Raw genomic sequence first — 18,085 nt, 5'->3', positions numbered from 1 at the left:
TGCCGCCCAGCGGGGGGCAAGGGCGGGGGCGGTGCGGGCGGCGCGCATGCGCAGAGGGGCGGGGAGGCCGGAAGTGGGAGCGGGGCCGGGCGGCGGGGCAGGCACCGGGTGCTGCCCGCCATGAGCTGCCGCCAGCCGCTGCCCAGCGAGCGAGGGGCGAGGCAGAGGTGGGACGGGAGGGGGGCTGGGAAGGCTCGGAGGGGGTTAACGGGGGGTGAACGGGGGTGATCGGGGGGGTTCCGGGGCTCGCTGCGGCCTGGGTGGGGGCTGGGGCCTGGGTGGGGGCGGCGGGGGCTGGGCCCGGTGTAGGCCGCGGGGGGGGAGGGGAACGGGGAGGGGGGAGGGTGAAGGCTGAGCCCGGGGCTGGAGGGTCCCGGGGGTCCCAGGCCCGGTTGTGCCCGGGCATAATAATAATAACATAATAATAATATAATAATAATAGAAATTATTAAATTAGGATAATAATAATAAAAAACGGGTTCTGCCGCCGGGGGATGGCGGCCCCGGGGGTTCTGTGGTGCGAGGCGGGGCTGATGTCACAAGGCCCGGGGGGTTCTGTGGTGGTTTAGGAGTGAAATTTGCTCTGGGTGTTGGAAATCGCCGGGATTTGGGGCTGAACGACGCCGATTTGGGGCACTCAAGAAAGTTGTCGCGGGCGTTAATTGTGGATGAGTGTGAAGAAGATGAGTGTAACGGGGTATTTTGTGGAAACGGGGTCACTGCTGCGCCTCCCCGCTGCTCTGCCCTGTCGGAGGGTGGGCCCGGTCCCCCGGGTTATTTTTAGATTTGTAGGGAGACCGGGAGCGCTGCAAGGCTGAGAATTGTCAATTTATGTCATTTATTTAGAAAGATAAATTTAGAAAGGTCTTAATGGCAGGTCCTTGGTCCAGAAGCTGATGTGAAAGCAGCAGGCTGGCTGCTTTGTGAGAGGAGCGATAATTTCCTCTCTTCTCCATCCACAACACCTACAAAGGGGACATCAGCTCACACCAGACCAGAGGTTTAAACATAACCCTCGCTAAATTACCAAATTTTCTTGCTTTTACATAGGAATAGAGGCCAAAATGTGTGGTAGACCAGTAGACTGCTAATGTGTTTTTGTTCTTTTTCCCCGACCTTTCCTCAGGAAGAGGAGGCGCAACGGCAACGAAGATGACAGCCACGTGCCCCAGACAAAACGTAACACCAGGAACACCGTCCTCCAGGACTCGTGGGACACTGAGGTGAGAGCCTTCTCGGGCAGGTTTGGGTTCCTTTCACGCTGAATTTACAGAATTTACATCGTGGTTGCAATATTCTTTGAAATTGCTTTCAGGGAGAGCAGTTAATGAAAACCCATTTTTTGCTTTGTGTACGAGGCCAACTCTGTTAGGTATTCAGAGACTGAAATCTGTAAAATGTGGTTTGGAAACTGGCACGTTTTCCACTGAAACTACCCCAGAAAGTTTCTGTTGGTGTATTTCAAATACCTGTGTGTAAATCCCAAAGGAAGATACCAAAAAAAAATAGAATTTGCTGCCTGAAATGAGGCGCAGCGCATCCAGAACCACGCAGGTGACTGGGGGGGGGTTACAAGTGCCTGTGGTCGCTTTGCCTGGCTGCCTGCCCTTCCCACTCTGCATTTTTAGTAGTGTGTTTATTTGTGGTAGAAAGGCAAAAAGCATTTCAACGGGCGTGATGCACAAAGTGCCCCTTGCAAGCAGTGGTGCTCGCGTGATTTTTTTATTTTTAAAATGCTCTGGAAGAGCCTGGCAGCTGACGTGCTCCTCTGCCACTGAAATGCTTGACCTCAGACTCTCTGTTCCTACTCGGATTTGCTCTGATTTCTTTCTGGACGTGGGATGAACTGTCTCCTGTTATCTCCTCGCTCACATGGCAGGTGTTGTAGGGTGGTGTGACTTGCTAGCATCTGAGCTTTCTTTTTTTTTTAAAAAAAAAAAAAGCTGATTTCCAAACTGCCACCAGATTTCCTGAGCCGTTGCCTGTATTAATCATCCGAAAATTCACTCTGTGCATTTCTAATTAGCAACGTAGCTCCGTTGCAGAACCTTCCCAGAGAAGGGCCTGCGGCGCGGGGGCCGCCTCCTCGTTTGTGTCTCTGGAAGTTAACAAAATTGCTGTGATTTTTGTTTAAAATAGCCTTGTTTTTCGTGCAGCCCTCTCTCTCTGAAGGCTGCAGTGAGTAATTCCACGGCGCTGCCGTTGCGTTGAGCCACCGGCCGTGCTTTGACTGCACCAAACGTGTTGTGTAACCGAGCAACACTTCTTTTACCAGATGGCAAATGCCTTCAAATGTATATTTTAAAGGGCTACAAGGCTCTGTGTACCCCCCCTGTTCCTTTTTTGAGGGAGGTTTTTACCCAGTGCCCCCTTTACAAGTGGTGCTGTGATGGTGACGCTGTCTGGGAACGCTCTGGCAGCCTCTGGGGTGATTATCCCAAAGCAAATCCCTGCTGAGAGGTGTTCCTGTTACCTGCATTGCTGTTTTTCCAGCAGTGAGGCTTGCTGGGACGAGGTTCTCTCTGCTCCCTGGGTATAACGGGTAGAGCCGTGGGTAGCTGCCTGCCTCCTGACGCTGCATCACTTGTCCAACAGGTTGCACGCCCCCGGTGTAGAGTAGTTAATGGCTAAAAGCAGCTTTGTGGCGGGGAGGAGGAAGAATTTAGTGTGGAACCAGGGAATGAAGTGGGAGGAATGAAATTAAGACTCTGAGGAAAACCCCTGATGGTGAGTGGCAGAAGCACCTGCGCTTGGTGTGAGCACTTGGACGTTTGACTGGGCAGAGGCTGCTCCCATTTTGGTGTTTTTTAGCAGCTTGTGTTGGCCACGTGGGAGCGGGGGCACCTTGTTTCTGTCCTGAACTCCCGTTTGGTTTGGGGTGCTGCAAGCAAACAGCATGGTGTGAGCTGCCCGCCCCGCCACCGACAGCGCAGAGCAGTTCAGCTGCTGCAGCTAACATCAGGACCCCTGCTTCGTGCATGCCCTGGCGCTGGCAAAGTGTGTCTTAACACATTAAACCCCGACGTGCAGGCAAGGAGAACCCTGTGCTCTTGCTGCTGGCGTGGAGGAATGCACCTGCTGGGCGGTTTTACCAAAATCAGCGTTCCCTTCCTCGAGGGAACAACATTCACAGCATCATCCACTGATGAACAGAGCTTTTTTTTTGTATTTTGCTTGTTTTCTTGCTTTGTGGAGCCACTGAACGGAGCATGGCCAGAAATTGGAGCTGTGGGATCTGCCTGGTGTTGTTCCAGTGCTTCTCTGAGGACTTCCTGTGCCGAGCAGAGAAATTCTTGTGCTTACAGTGCTCAAGTGCTTCCGACTGGTGGCACTTTGAAGCTGTTGGCCATTTGTAACCCTTGGACGTGGTTTCCTATTGCTTTGCAACCTACAAAGGGAGCTCTTGCCCATTAAAAATCCCAACTAGCTGTAGGAGAGAAAGCAGGAGAGAGAGAGAGAGTGTGTCGGGGGAGAGCAACTTGTAACTTCAAAGGATGTGTGCGGGGAGAGTTGCTTCCCTCTGAGGGCACACGCACACCTGCTTTTTGTTAAACATTGGCTAAAAGTACCCATTCCTTTGCCTCCCTTCAGCTGAAAGTTGACTGTTTTCTTCTTCCAGAGCGTGGTTTACTTGGGAACATAACCTCGGTAGGACAATCAGGCAGACAGACCACTGAGACTGACCTTGGCTTGTGGCAGGATCTTTTTGTTTTTGTCTCGCTCCTCGTAGCCGGCAGCAACGTGTAAGGTGAAGGGAAATGATTTGTTTTAGTGGCAGTTCCTATTCAGGTTGTCCCTCAGTCCCTCACTTTCAGCCGTACTGTGCATTTAAGCTAGACCTGAAGGAAAAGGAAAAGGCCAGCTGACTCTGACAGGATCAAAGCTGAGATTCTCTCTGATACCCATCAGCACGACTTCTTGGGAAATTGTTGTGCTGACGTGCAGTTCCTGCCGGTCCTGGCACAAACCACTCCTAGCTGACAGCCACGGGAAAGCTCTGCAGTCCAGTCCGTGAACTTCCACACGACTGCAGTGGCTGTTAACCATTAGCCAAGCGTTCGCTGCTGCGTTTCATTCCCTGTCAGCTTCTCCATCTCCCAGGAGGGCAGCTTTCTGGTCCCTGCAGGTACTCACCTGTAAATTTAGTGCAAGCTTTTGCTGCTCCTGCCACCTGCCAGCCTGTCCCTAAGCTGGGCAGAGCTGGGGGTCCTCAGAGGTGCTGCACTGGGGAATCACCAGTGGAAAGGAGCCTGTGGTGTTCTGGCTAACTCTTTTTTCCTTCCTGGATAACTTTCCTCTGCAAAACCTCGTTTCTTGTGATTCCTCTTCGTTAGCCTGCCTGATGGCAGGATTCTGCAGAGCCTCCAAGTGCTGCTCTTCCCCCTGTGGAGGCGGCTGACACAGAGCAGCAGTTTTTGTGTAGCTCTGCAGCTGTGCCTCTCCACAGACATCACCACAGTGAGGAAGGGCTGCTCTAAATTCTGATTAAACCCAGATCGTTTCTTTGTTAAACTCATCTCGAGAGCAGCAGGACCTGAGCTGCTGCTTAACCTCCTGTCACTAGTGATCGAGACGCTACATCACAGCTCAGCAGGTGAATACAATTAAATAATTTTCCCACAAATGTCCAGGTAAAACTTCTGTAGCTACAGTGCTAAGAGGGGCTGGCGAGTCAGGTAAACCCTGAGAGGCCCTTTTGCTACTTACAGTGCTCATAAACTTTCCCAGGGCTGCTTTCTTTATCCCTTTTGCTTAAAGCTTTGTTTCATTGTGTAGATGCTTGTCGTTGCTGACATGATGACTTTAAGGCTTCTTTTTTTGTCTAATTGTAGTCCAAATGCGTAACAGAATGTGCACCACAGCCGGGGGAAATGGTAGGTCCATGACGTGGTTTGGGCAATAACTGGGCTTCACGTGCTAGTGAATTTTTGCATTAGAGAAATGGAAATAAAGAGGGTCTGACGGATCTACCAACAGCCTTAGATGTAGGAAGCACGTCCCAGGACACAATCTCTGCTTAAAAAAAAATCAAAATAAAACTAGACATGCGTAAAATAATCATTACTAACAGCTCTAAAAAATGTTTGTTCTGTTAAGATGTGATGCTTTGGCAGTAAGTAGTAAATACCAGCTTCTCATTTTGATCTTTACCTTGATTTGCAGAAGGTGGCTGTAACGAAAAACAGTAAGGAACACAGACTAAAAGGAAACAAAGTGTCCTGTGCGGTGGGTTTCTCTCCAAGGCTGCTGTGACTGGTTAAGCGTAACAGCATTGCATTTCAGTATCTGTGCTTCTGTGCGAAATGAGGTGGGCTAGCAAGCACCATTTCGCAGCTCCTCTCTGTCCTTCTGGTGTGCTCTCCCTCTCGAGCGTTAGCAGCAGCAGACAGAGGAGCTCGTTGCTCGCCTGGTTACATCTGCTGCTTCCTTAAGAATGACTTTTATATATATTTTTTTTAATTGTTTTCTCCTCGCTGGAACCTACCATGCCAGCACAGGTGCGGCCTCGGTGCTGATGCCTCACTTGCTCCAACTGCGGAGGCAGTGCCACGGGGCTTCCAGGTGGCGTTGTGGTCTCCCAAATATTTGTACGGTGGCTTCCCGGGCCTTGCACCGGTCTTTACATCTCCTCCTCCAAAGCGAGGCCTCCTGGATGTGGTGCTGACTGTTAAATTGCCGTTGACTTCTTAAAATTTGTCTTCCTCTGCTGTGGCCACCGAGCTTTGGCTTCTGTGGTTTTAACTTACTACTTTAAAAGTGGGCTTTTTTAGCTGCTGTCACTTATGCTGGCTGCTTGTTTGAATTTCCATCTTACGGGATGGCAAAGTGGTCATTCTCTGACTCATAAGTACCTAAATCTTTGCATTTTTTTTCCCTGAGTAGCCTATCACATAGTATTAAACTATTTCAGCTCTAACTAACAGAAACCTTTCATTATCAGCCCTTAAAACGGTGTAAAACAAACAGTTTTATGTCTTTGAAACACCAAAAATGATGGCTAATGCTCTTACTCATTACCATAAAGCGTGCTTATCCTAATGCTAACAAACCAGCCCTGTCCTCTCTGTTAGCTGAAGTTCTCTGTGTGTGGAAGTATTTAATGACTGTCATTTTTCCACTGTTTTGTCAAGTAAATTGTTCCGGAAAGCTAACAGCTAACATCCCAGTCCCAGTGCTTAACTGGGAGAAGAGGACAGATGCATGTGGAGGTGTTCAAAGACCTAAAATGGGAATCGTGTTGCATCTGTTCCTAACAGCCTGTTGCTTTGGATGCTTCGGATCACTTTTTAGAAAAACTGACCTGTAGAAAAACGCTTTGCATGGTGCTTACCTAAAACATCTGCTAAGCCAGAAGGGATAAATGCGAAGGTGGTCCAGCTTTTTTATTTTTTTTTTCCCCTTACGCCCTGCCTGCCTTTACTGACCCGTGCAGCTCAGTAGGAATATTCTTTATTTTCCAGTTCTCGGATGAATTTGGCAAACTTCACTAGTGCTAAAATGTGGGTCATGGGGGCAGAGCTGATGGGCCTAAAACGGAAAGTTTGCGATCCAGCGGGGAGGTCAGCGACCCTCCGGGTGGAAGCTCGCTCAGCCCTTCAGCTCCGGGACACTTTCCGTGCGGGGCAATAACCGCAGCGCTGAATGCCAAGAAAGCACTTGGTGGAATTTTCTTTTGTCCATCGGGCTGAATATAAGCCCGGAAATCTGGAAGGGAGGGGCTTACTGTAAAGAGTATTTGCTTGACGAAGGTGTTTTGTCGTGGACGGGAGAGAGAAATGTTGTTTTGCTGTTAATGTTCTCTTTGTCTCAGTCCTCCAGCAGCGATAGCGGCAGCAGCAGCAGCAGCAGCTGTAGTAGCAGTAGCATCAACAGCCCTGACAGAGCAAGCGGTCCAGAAACCAGCCTAAACCCGATAATTGCAGGATCCAGTCCTGTCTCCTCTCAGTCCTTCCATGAGCAGTCTGCACTAAGTCAAGGTCCTTACTTCCACATCAACCAGATCCTGAAGGAGGCACACTTTCACAGCTTACAGAGCCGGGGACGCCCTCCTACATGATGAACCAGCAGTTCCTTGCCTTCTGTGAAGGGACAGCACTGTGTAGATTTGATATTTCAACTTCAAGTTTGTTAAAATGGAATTGCACAAAACGCCTGTTGCCTTTTCAGTCTATATTTGAAATAACAGGTTAACAGGAAATTGTTTACTTGTGGTTTGCTGCACTATTGCAATGCAAAAGGGGCTTTGAAGCAATTTTTATAGGATTCTTTTTGGGGTGGTTGTAAATTACATGTCCAGAGGAGACCGAGGAATCCACATCTGTGTTATAGGATTGCATAATGTCCAATTCCATTGACTGCCTAATCTGTTTGTTAGCAGTTTGTTGCTTTATGTAAAACTCTTTCAAACATTCATCTTCAGTTTTATAAGTCTTTTTTTTTTTTTTAATTTCAATAAACTAGTAAAAAAAAGATTTGGCAAAATATTTTTTGAGCATTTAGAAGTAACAGAACAGCAGTAGGTGCTGTCACTGGAATCCGTTAGGACTGATCCAGCTGATCTCAGCCCAGTTCGGCGCGTGATGAGCTCTATTTTGCCTGATCTTTACTGTTGCAGTATTGAAAAGAAATTGTGAAACTAGAACCAGGAAAGCTTAGGCAGCTGTAGCCAAAATACCAGGTGCCTGCAGGGTTTGTATAGAGGTATCTGCTGAGAATAGCCTGGGGAGGAGCTTCTGAAGGAAAGAGGAAACTTACATTGCTTTGATACCGATTTCTAGCTGTGAATTTTTTTTTTTTATTACATTGTGTAGTTTTATTTCTTAATTTGACTTTAACTCCTAAGGAATAGAAAGTGCAGGAGTAGCTAGCGCGCCGTTTCAGCATGTGAAGTACAAGGACTTGCCTGACCCGTGCCTGGTTCAAGCAGCATCTGGCTAAAATGGCAAAGCACTTCTCTTCTGGCAGCACCAGCGGAGGTGCCACCAGTCCCCGCGGAGGGCAGAGTGTTCCCAGTGAAGACAAACACACAGACAAACTTCTTATATTTTATTGAATCACTTGGTCATGCCAGAAAGCCATCCCAGCTTGAAGAGAGAAGGTGCAGCTGTGTCTTCCTCCTCGGTTACAAGCTGCCTGAACAAAGAGCCAGGGCGCGCTGCCTCCTCTTCTGCTCTTGTGAGTGCGGGAGGTGGAACCTGTTTGTTTTAAAAACCAGAGTCAGAACCTATTACAGCACACCTTTGACTTGTTCCCTACCCTCATCTACAGTAGCTGCAAGGAGGCGCAGACTGCAGCAGGACAGCTGTTCCCAGACAACTTGAGCCTGAACCACAACGTAACTGCTTCCACTCCTGGTGGTTAGTGACAAGCAGAGGCAGGGCTGAGGGGCAGATGCGCAGCTTTTTGGTGTTGTTAGCGAGTTAACTTCTCAGCTGTCGGCCAGTGCTCCGAGATAATCATCTGTACAGCAGAGAGAGGGCTGCTGCTCTTGGAGCAATGGGATAAGAATGGTGAATTTACAGCTGTTGCCTGTGCAGAGTTGTTCTTGAGTAACTGGACTTCAACCTCTGTTTTATCATAAAAGGAACAAGCAATTCTGTGACGTGGGGCTAATGCAAATACACACGTGCCACCACAGCCAGTGCTGCTGCCCCAGCAGGGGAGTGGTAGAAGCAAGACAAACACCACTGCACGCTACTCCAGCTGAGGTGTAAGAGGTAAAGAATACCTTGACTGGGAAGCTTTGGGCTTTTAAACAACTCTGACACTGTGTCTGGTTCTTAATGCTTCTGAATAATGGAGAATGAGAGTTGCAGAGCAAAGGCTGGCATTTCAAGTAACGCTCTGCTCTGGTAAGAACATCTTTACTCTTCCATCCCAGTTGAAGACACATTATCAGCGATGGATTATTGGATTGTGGCTAAAGGAAACGTCACCAATTCCTGCTTCCTGGAGCAGTGAGGTATTCCTTGGCTCTCAGTCCTCAGCACAGGGACTTCCAGCTAAGCAAATGCTTTAAACTGGAGGAAACGTAGCAACGTCATTGTCGTCAACTAATAAAACTCAGAAGCAAGACAATGCAGAGCCTTTGCAAGAGAAGCAAGCCACTCTGGTCACACAGGCTTCAATACCCAAGCCAGACTTCGTCAGGAGTTAAAGGTCAGCATCGCACTGGAAGGGAGTTCAAATAATTAGATAGTATCCTTCAATGTTTCTTGCAGCTATCCTTAAATGAATTAAGTTGTTTATGAATTGATCTCAAAATGACTCATCTGTGCAAGTCTTCACTGCATTTTCATGGTAGTTACTGCCTATGTTTTACCACAGAGCAGCAAGCCCCCAAATATCCAGGGGCTGTCAGGGTTTTTTTTTTTGTGAGGGTCAAGGGGAAATCCAAACCGTCTCATGCTGTGTTGCCGTAATGGTCCTCATTTTACAGAAAATAAAAATCAGGTTAAATATTAACTGTTTGGTTACTTTCTTCTTTCTCTGCAAGCTGTAGCTGTGGTGCACTGGCAAAAAGTTAAGGTGGCTCTGGTTTACCAACCTGAACTCTTTCTGCGTTCCTGGTGGCAGACTTGGCCTTTCGTGAGCTTGACATACTCAGCGGCAGAAGTCCAAATCTTAAAAGAGGTGGAAGAAATGCAGTTGGTCCCAGGGAAGCAGCAATTCCAGACTTGCTTCCTGAAGAGATGTGGGAACGCACAGAAGGGAGCTGAGCGACTTACCTGATCTGGCTGGATGCTAAGGGCAGGATATTGTGGAGCTCCTGGGAGCTGAGCGCGCCGCTTCTGCTCGTGTACTGGTTCTCCGTCCCGGTCAGCAAGCCGAAAAGAACCTAAAAAGCACAAAGGAACTGTTTGAATTTGGGGGCATCTGCAGAGCTGACCCCAACCATACACTGCTGCTGAGTACTGGCGCTGCATAACACTCGGGGTTGAAGTTTTAATATGAAATGTCTCCCCTTCTCCCCCTTCTAGCTCCTGCTTTTAATTGGCACTGCTCACTGTTACCACAGCCGAGCTCTAGGCCTGTTTCAGCGCTGCTTAACCCAATTAGCATTGCCCAGGCTCCAGTGAATCCTGTGAGATAAAGTTCAGCCAACTCTGCGCCTGATTATGTGCTGCTCAGCCAGCTCAGCAAGCTCCTCTTATCATCGGCTGGCGTTAAGCACCCTTCCCCTTCCTGAGCGAGTGCCAGCAGTTATCTTTGGACATTAAGCAGTTCACAGTTGCCACCACAGCTGCCCTTCAGAGCGTTTTGCAGCGCTGCTTCCTGAGGCGTGCGTTCCCTTTCCTGCACACTTACAGACGTTCGCTGCACCAGGCGATTCAGGTTGCCGTTTAAGTGGGGAGTGAAAACGTCCAAGTCGAAGGGATCGATGTGTCCCTCCAGGAAGTCGGTCACCTTCTCAATCCTACGAGCAGAGATCTGTCACCGCTCCCATCTTAGCAAGGGGTGGGACACAAGGACGCAAGGACGGCTGCCAGCATCAACGGGGTGGGCAACCTACTGCTAATATCTGAACCCCAAAATCGCGCTGCACCTGGAGTCATGCTTGCTCCTGCTGGCCTTTGCCTCCTCGCTCCTGGCTGTCAGGATGATATTGAGGTAGCGCAGATCGTAGAGCAGCTGCAGAGCCCTGTTCTGGGTCATGGGGAAGGCGCCTGCTTTCTGCAAAAAGAAGGGCTCCGCTCGCACCGCAACACAGCTGACAACGGATTCCATCAGGGTGAACATCTCAAATCATCAGCCCCAAGCAGCAACCAGCACAACCAAACTGCTCTGAGCACACTCTGGTGTCAGATCCCTTTTTGCCTCATTTTTGGGAGGTGCGGTCACCCCCCCAGCTCTCCCAGGTGTTTCCTTTTCCAAGGGACCGGAGCACCCACGTTGCTGACTGCCCAGCGACCCCCACATCCCACACCAGCTGGGGCAAGGACCCATCCCGCTCACGTACCTTCTCCTGCTTCTCCTCCACGAGCTTTTCGTAGGCAGCAAGCACTGCAGCCATGCAGGTCTTCAGCAGCTCCTGCAAGGTGACTTTGGGCAGAGTGTGGCCCCCGACCCGGTTCACCTCTTGGCACAGGCTGAAGAGGAGGCTCTGGACGTACCAGGACGGCTGCGTAACAGAACATTTCTGTGTTATTGGGCACGGGGGCTGGCAACTTCGTTAGCTCTACCAGCAGCACAACGTCAGTTCAGTTCTTAGGAGCTTCCTCAGCAACCACAGAGCTCTGCCATTCAGCCTGACCTCCCCCCGTAGCAGGATTTAAACTTTCATGGGCTTTAAATCTCCTGCCGCAGCAGGCTTTCGGTTATCACAGCCCTGAAAGTCTCCCAGCGACCTTACCAGAGGGATTGACCTGAGCCCTCAGGCTTTGCAGCCCCATCCTTCAGTGCAACCAATTTCCAAGGAATCTCTCTCTTGTGGGCCCTTATGTATAAACCAGGCAGAACTCCTCCTTTCACTCAGCTTTATAGGATCTGGGCCAATCTGAATCATTTCAACATGCAGCAACTACCTAATTTCCTTCCTCCGACCTCTGTCCTTAGGAGGTGAGTATTGCAGAGCAAACAACAGCACCAGAGGGTCACTGCCTGGTGCTCAGAGCACCAGGGAAACTCTGGGGCAGGTCAGCACCATTTGATAAAGCAGTGGTTTTGGAAACCAACAGTTTTCTCCTCCCAAGCAGATCATTTCTCTGCATCTACCAAGAGGATGCTCCTCGTACCTGCATAGGCAGCCGGATCTTTGACGTTACGCTGTTTCCAGCCTCGGTCTCCTCCTGAATTTCAATCTCATCCCAGTTGGTGGCCGTAGCCAAGACGGAGCCAGCTGTATCCAGCAGCAACGCGTGGGTAAAGCCCTGAACCAGAGCCTACAGCACAAAACACAAAAGCACCACGGAGCCCGGAGTGAGCTGAGCAGCCAGCCCCAGGGAGCTGAGCGAGCAAAACCCCCGCAGAAAGCGGTGGTGATGAGCAGCAGCTCCTTACTTTGGTGACAGCGGAGCTCCAGATCTGGTAAGCAGCCAGGCTCTGCTGCAGGAGCTCTGCCTTCACCTCCTGCCACTTGGCCTGCACAGGATTCACTTCTTGGGCTTTCCCCTTCCCCAGCTTCTTGGCGGAGCGCGTTTCCTTCAGCACCATCTCCGCGCCCCCCGACTGGCCCAGGATACACTGCTTGAGGTGAGGGCAGAGCTCGCTCAGGGACTGGCACAGCCTGGCCATGAAGAGGACAGCATCGAGCCTGCTATCGCTGCCAGCCCCTGCCTGTCCCCCCAGCTGGCTCTGGGCGTTTTGGAGCTCTTCTCGCACGCAGCCCAGCAGGTGGTGGACGCAGGCGACGCAGCGCTCGCGCAGCAAGCCCTCCACCAGCCCCGTGTCAGCGTAGCGGTCGAAGGCCGAGCGAGGCTGCGGGGTGGGAGCAGCCTCCTTGGAAGGCTCCGCGGGGAGGTAGGAGAGGAGGTCGTCCAACCTGGCTTTCAGCTTCAAATCCAGGGCCGAGCAGAAGCTCTGCACGCACGGGGTGAGCGCCTGGGCCTTCATGGACAGCCCGCTCTTGGCGAAGTGGCTGCGGTTCGCCACGTTGACCCAGGCGGCGTCGGAAGGGAGATCGCTGGAGCTCTCCGACCACAGGAACAAAGCCACGTTGTGCTCGAACTGGACGGGCTTGCTCAGGGCGGAGGAGGCGGGTTTGACTTCAAGCTCCTGCAGGGCTGCGACGAGAAGCTGCTTGGAGCTGCTCGAGATGGATTCGAAGCCCTCTTTGGTCAGCGTCTGGAAAATGAAGGGGAAAAAAAAAAAAACAGCTTTTCCACGTGCCTCTTGTCATGCAGCACTTAGTGCTAACAGCACCCGCAGCCTGTTTGAGGCAAGAAGAGAGGGAACAGAGCAAGGCTGCTCGAAGTGCTGCAGCAAAGCACTCACCTCCAGCCTGTCGAGGAAGAGCTGCCGCAGCAGCTCCTCCCAGAAGGAAGCGGGCTTGTCCAAAAGGCGCCGGCACACCACGTCCCAGTGCTGGCTGACGGACTCGCTCGTGAGCAGCTCCCACACCGCATCGCGGATCCCCGCGAGGCCTTTCAGGCTCTTCACGTAGACCAGCAGGCTGCTGACCCCGGCCCTGATATCATCACTGCACCTGCAGGCAACGCTGAGCTTCAGATTCGCTCAGACGCAGCCCCACAGAACCCAGGAGAAAATCATCGAGGCGGGGGAATTCTTGATCTGTCAGCAAGAGGCTCAGCCTGCAGAAGCACTTGCAGGGCTGAGGGGATTTCTAATTCGCAGCAAGGCAGCTGCACCCTGGATCCCAGCAGGGAAAACCACGTGCCCTGCGTTGGGAATCCAGGGCTGCAGTGGGTGTCAAAGCCAGGAGCACCCCAGGAACACCCCAGCCATGCTAACTGCCCCCCGCTGCCAGCCTCTGGTTGCTGGAGAAATATCCCCCGGCCAGCGTGCTTCCCGTGGGGGGCTGCAGCTGATGGCAGGGGCCAGCTGGCCAGCCCAGCAGCAGCTGCACGGGATAACGAGGTGGGACTGATTGCAATGGATGAGTAACGAGGCTGCTGAGGGGCCGCACGGGCTGTCTGCATCCTCAGGGGGGAGCTGAGAACTCCATAAAGGGGGCCTGGGGGCAGCCAGGCAGTCTGGGCAAGGACAGCAAGAAGGAAGGACGTGCTGGAGCGAGAGCCAACAGAAGCAGGTGAGGGATTTCCTTCTTGTTTGCTCTTGATGTTTGTTTTGCTGGTGGTTGTGGCAGCATAAAGTAGCTCGAGACAAATATTGCCGTGCAGCCCTGAGTTAGCCTGCGTGGCTTACTGCATCTGAGTGCCACAGCCTGGGTATTAGGGCTGCGCTGTGCTGCTTTGGGCTTTTTAATTGTAAAGGAGAGGGAGTGCTGAGCGAGGAGCCAGCAGAAGGTGCAGCCTGGCAGGAGGTGGTTTTGCTCTGTGGGTTATCCAGGTTTTGCTTTGTGCTGCTGCCTTGACAAAGAGACCTTGTGGTGTCTGGGAGAGCCCTGTGCAGGGGGGACGGTGTCACACTCACATGGCAATCCACTGCTGCAGCGCGTCCCTGAGGTATTCCTGGCTGATGGGGTGGGCCAGGGTCCGCAGGGTTGGCTGGAACTCCACTACAGACTCCGGGAGGTACCTGAACCAGCTGCTCAGCTTCACCTCATCCTCCAGGACCCCCCCTTTCCCTAAAAACACACGGGATGGGGGAGTCAGCCCAGCACGGGGGGCCTCCTGCCTGCAAACTGAGCTGGCCGGGTGCTCACCTGCTGGGTGCTGGCCCGTGGTGCTCTCCAGGGTGGAGAAGAGCAAGCCGCAGGGCAGGGCCGGGTCTGGGGGCATCCCTTCTGGCATCATGTAGAAGAGGGCATAAGCCTGGTACAGAGTGGTGGTTAGCAGCTCCATCAGTGAGCACACCTGAGCTTTTATTCCTGCACCTGCAAATAAAAAAAAAAAAAAAAAGCCTTTTAATAGAGGTAACGCCTTCAACATAAGTGACCAGCCCCGTGTTTCAAGGCCTGTGGGTCTGGTGAAACCTTCCAGAGATGGGCTGGAGGGCACAGGGCTCAGCCCCTGCTTCTTGGTTAAAAATTGACTGTAAAATTGGCTTGGTTAAAAGCTTGACTGTAGGTCCTGAGTGCTGTTAGTTCAGCACCGTGGCAAAATGCTCATCCCCAGCATCGGGAGCTCTACAAAACTAAGCCACCCACTCTTCTGTTTAGGTTATAGAGAGAGAGGGAGTTCCCTTTTTGACTGCAAAAAGGAGGCAGCCCCCTTGTACCGACCGTGGTGCGGCTGGTTGAGGAGCTGCTGGATCGCCAGCTTCCTGGCCAGCAGGAAATCCGCGAGGGCCTGGCGGGGAGAGCTGTCCTCCAGCAGCATGATGGCACACAGGGCTTCTGCCACCGCCTGGTCCGACACGCTCTGACACCTCAGCAGGGACTTGCTCTCCTGCAGGATGGTGGATCTGGCAAGGAGAGAGGAGGCAGGCAGTCACCACGGGCCTTGGGGAGGAGGTTTGGTGTGGGACAGACACATTTGGGCTTGGTTAAGCAGGAGGAGCACGAGGTGCTCACAGCAAACATCTGCTGGCCCTCCACAAACCCGTGAGGACACCGATTGCTTGTTTTTCAGAGCAGAGCTCTCCGGCTGCTCCACAGCCAGCTGAGAAGCTCCTGCTTGGCAGAAAGCAAGCGGAAAAACTTCCCAGGCTTTGCACCAAGGACGGTGACTGCCGGGGAGCACCTCCTGCACCCCACCGAGGCGTGGGGGGGGACCCTTCCCGTGGCGTTGCCCACCTGAAGTGGCTGGCGGCGGCCACCTGGCGCAGGAGGATGGGGAAACGGGCAAGGACGGGGCTGTAGCGGGCGCGGGGGGCGTCGAGCTGCAGCAATCCATGGAGGTGGCGGCACAGGAGGTAGAGGCGGGCGGCGGGGAGGTAGCGGCCGGCCTCCATGGCGCCCCAAGCCCGCTCGGGGATGTCCAGCAGCAGCTTCAGCTGCGCCGCCGCCCGGTACAGCTTCTCCGGTAGCCGCGGCGGAGCCTGGGGAGGGGGAGAAAAAAGGGGGTGAGGAGGGGGGGAGAGGAGCTGGGGGGCTGAGAAGGGGGTGAAATGGGACCTGGGAGGGGTGATGGGGGTCTGGGGGGCTGAGGATGAGGGGGCTGGGAAGGGAGGACTGGGGGAGGCTGAGGATGGGGGAGGCTGATGGGGGAGAGGCTGGGGGGGCTGAGGGGGGATTGTGGGGAGGTTGGGGCTGGGGAGGGGGAAAATGGGACCTTGGGGGGGTTATGGGGGACTGGGGGGGGAGGCAGAACTGAGGGGGCGAATTGGGGGCTGTGGGAGGAGAATGGGGGGAGAGAACTGGGGGCCTGGGGAGGTAGAGGATGGGGGGCTGAGGGGGGGAGGATGATGGGGGAGACTGGGGGGGTTGACGGGGGGAATAGGGAGGTTGGGGGGGACTGGGGGGGAGACTGGGGGGCTGAGGGGAGGACAGGGGAAAGGGTGGGGGGCTGGGGAGGAGGAGGATGGGACCGGAGGGGAGCGACAGGGGGCTGGGGGGGGGGAGAGGACGGGGGGAGAGGACAGGGGCTGGGGGGGCTTTGGGGGACTGGGAGGACAGCGGGGGGAAGGACACCGGGGCTGGGGGGGGGTCCGGACCCGGCTCCCTCACGGTCCCCCCCCCTTTGCCCTCACCGGCGGAGCGGGCCCGGGCCTTGCCGCGCCTCCCCTCTGCAGCCCCCTGACGGCCCCCAGCAGGCGCTCGGCGCTCAGCCGCATCTCGGCGATGGTGTCGGCCGCCTCGATGAGGTCGCGGTAGCGCTCGCCCACCATCTGCCGCAGCTCCTCCCGCTTCTGCTCGATGCCGGCCCGCAGCCGCCGCTCCGCCGCCCGCAGCTCGGCCGCCGTGTGGGCCTCGAACAGGGCCTCGGCCTCCGCCGCCATGGCCGCCATTACCGGGTTCCCCCCCCTCCCTCCCGGCGGCAGTGACGCCACGGCCGCCATCTTGGAGCCGGGCAGGGCCCGCTTCCGTCAGCGGCCGCCGCCATCTTTGTGCAGGGCACCGGTCGCCATGGCAACGCGGCCTGGCCCCGTTTGTGGGGAGGGGGGTACGGGGAGTGTAGAACCGCAGCGTTTTGCCCGTTTTTTCCGGTTTTCGCACCAAACCAGCTCGCCTCCGCGGCCTGCGGGTGTCAGTCCCGCTCTGCAAACCCAGAACTCGGGGCTGGGGTCGGTTCGCTCAGCCCAGGGGTGCGCTACGGGCCTGGCCCCGCTGCCCTGGGGGGGTCTCACGGGCAGGCCCGGCCCGGGCCCGGGGCTCTCCCGGGAACCGGGCTCGGTCCCGGTCCCGGCCCCAGCCCCGAGCTCGGGGCTCCCGAGCAGCGCTAGGTGGAGCCCGCGGCACGGCACGGCCCGGGTTGAGCTCCAGGGCCCCTCCCGAGCAGCTGTGAGGGCAGAGCTGCTTGCTGGGGGGGGTGGGTCTGAGGCCCTGCTGGGCGCACCGGGCTTTCCAATAAAAGTGTTTTTAATAAATAAACGTGTTTTAATAAATAAATGTGTTTGCGTTTTAATAAGCGTCGCTTACAGGTCTGGCAAAATCACGCTGTGTCAAACTGTGTTTGTGTGGAGGTGGCACACCTGCCGCATACCGCTCAGAAGCACAAAGGCCCCCTCTGATCAGACTCTTTTTTTCCATTTTTTTCCCTTTTTTTCCTCCCCCTGCCTCTCTTCTTTACATAGCTGCGAGCTGAAGCACGTGCGCTTCCCGTCCCCAGCCTGTGGAGGCAGAACGAAATCAGCGCACGCTTTAATTTTTTATTTTTGGGTTTGTGAAATCTTCCCAGGGCAGTTGTTGGCTTTCTCGTACCAGCACTCTCGTGAAGATTTAATGTTTTCTGACGGTAACCTAGATACGTCTCTGAGCACGTCCTGCCTGCGTATCTATAGTTATACATAAATCTGACCAGAAAAACTCCCCGCAGCCAACATTTGGCGCCTGACACTGACTCAGTCAGCTCTAATGCAGGAGGCACAGCAACAGCTTGCTTAGAAATCCTCGTTTGTGGAGGAAAATCCTGCCCCAGCCACCTGCAGGAAACAGATCTCGAGGGGCAGGGCAGCGGCACGGTGCTGCTTGCCCACACCGGGCTCGTCAGAAGCCCTAACCCTAACCCTAGGGTCCCCAGGAAACCCTAACCCTAACCCCAGCTGCACGGGTGCTGCCCATGTCCTGGAATGAGAGTGCGTGGTGTTGGCAGAGATGCTGTTGGTGCTGATAATTTTGCTTTTTTTTTTTTTTTTTTTTTTTTTTTTTTTTTTTTTAACCCAAACCTTGTGAAACAGCATTTGTGTTGCAAATGGTGTGCGTGCGTAACTCATGGTTGTTTTGATATTTTTGTTTTTTGATGATAAATGTTGATAGCAAAGCTGGCCTGTGCTGCTGGCTGCAGCGATCTGGACTTCCACAGTTTATCGTGGAGCCAATTTCTATAGGTCTGCAGTAAAGGCCCTGTGTTTCCCTGGTAATACACCTTGTCTCCAAGCACACCCGCTAATGCGCTCGCACCCC

At 53.6% G+C, this 18,085-nt stretch overlaps 2 protein-coding genes across 8 annotated transcripts; one reads left to right on the top strand and one right to left on the bottom strand.

Annotated features, from left to right (window-relative positions):
* The first annotated feature begins 65 nt into the window (after nucleotides 1-65).
* VCF1 (VCP nuclear cofactor family member 1) lies at nucleotides 66-9,465 on the top strand. 4 transcript variants are annotated; one of them, XM_084492656.1, is made up of 5 exons: nucleotides 66-167; nucleotides 1,127-1,223; nucleotides 4,833-4,874; nucleotides 5,164-5,226; nucleotides 6,812-9,465. In XM_084492656.1, exons 1-5 carry the CDS (start codon nucleotides 121-123, stop codon nucleotides 7,055-7,057), a joined length of 495 nt encoding a protein of 164 aa, XP_084348782.1. In that variant the 5' UTR covers nucleotides 66-120; the 3' UTR covers nucleotides 7,058-9,465. The 4 variants fall into 4 exon arrangements, 3 of the variants coding, with proteins under 3 accessions (XP_084348782.1, XP_084348780.1, XP_084348781.1); XM_084492654.1 differs by lacking the exon at nucleotides 4,833-4,874; XM_084492655.1 differs by lacking the exon at nucleotides 5,164-5,226.
* Nucleotides 8,034-16,980, bottom strand: COG1 (component of oligomeric golgi complex 1). 4 transcript variants are annotated; one of them, XM_084492642.1, is made up of 14 exons: nucleotides 16,213-16,980; nucleotides 15,317-15,561; nucleotides 14,804-14,985; nucleotides 14,053-14,455; nucleotides 12,934-13,144; nucleotides 12,001-12,783; nucleotides 11,736-11,882; nucleotides 10,961-11,122; nucleotides 10,547-10,674; nucleotides 10,309-10,417; nucleotides 9,729-9,838; nucleotides 9,548-9,623; nucleotides 9,132-9,171; nucleotides 8,034-8,195 (listed from the first exon to the last, which is right to left on the bottom strand). In XM_084492642.1, the coding sequence occupies exons 1-13, from the start codon at nucleotides 16,519-16,521 to the stop codon at nucleotides 9,154-9,156; spliced, it is 2,883 nt and encodes a 960-aa protein (XP_084348768.1). In that variant the 5' UTR covers nucleotides 16,522-16,980; the 3' UTR covers nucleotides 8,034-8,195; nucleotides 9,132-9,153. The 4 variants fall into 4 exon arrangements, with proteins under 4 accessions (XP_084348768.1, XP_084348766.1, XP_084348767.1 ...); XM_084492640.1 differs by lacking the exon at nucleotides 9,132-9,171 and having other exon boundaries at nucleotides 14,053-14,206; nucleotides 14,285-14,455; nucleotides 16,213-16,975; XM_084492641.1 differs by having other exon boundaries at nucleotides 8,034-9,171.
* Nucleotides 16,981-18,085: the final 1,105 nt, after the last annotated feature.

The sequence above is a fragment of the Aythya ferina genome (genome assembly GCF_964211825.1).
Source record: "Aythya ferina genome assembly, chromosome: 18".
In the NCBI taxonomy this organism is placed as follows: Eukaryota; Metazoa; Chordata; class Aves; order Anseriformes; family Anatidae; genus Aythya; species Aythya ferina.
The sequence above is the reverse complement of the archived record's forward strand: the minus strand, read 5'-3'. Positions and strand labels throughout refer to the sequence as shown.

Coding starts and splice junctions, on each gene's coding strand:
- VCF1 (XM_084492656.1), top strand. CDS start 121: ATGAGCTGCCGCCAGCCGCTGCCCAGCGAGCGAGGGGCGAGGCAGAG. Junction 4,875..5,163: donor CACCACAGCCGGGGGAAATG/GTAGGTCCATGA, acceptor CTTGATTTGCAG/AAGGTGGCTGTAACGAAAAA. Junction 5,227..6,811: donor GAAACAAAGTGTCCTGTGCG/GTGGGTTTCTCT, acceptor TCTTTGTCTCAG/TCCTCCAGCAGCGATAGCGG.
- COG1 (XM_084492639.1), bottom strand. CDS start 16,521: ATGGCGGCCGTGGCGTCACTGCCGCCGGGAGGGAGGGGGGGGAACCCG. Junction 13,145..14,052: donor CTGCAGCAGTGGATTGCCAT/GTGAGTGTGACA, acceptor CGTTGCCTGCAG/GTGCAGTGATGATATCAGGG. Junction 10,675..10,960: donor TGGAGGAGAAGCAGGAGAAG/GTACGTGAGCGG, acceptor TTCTTTTTGCAG/AAAGCAGGCGCCTTCCCCAT.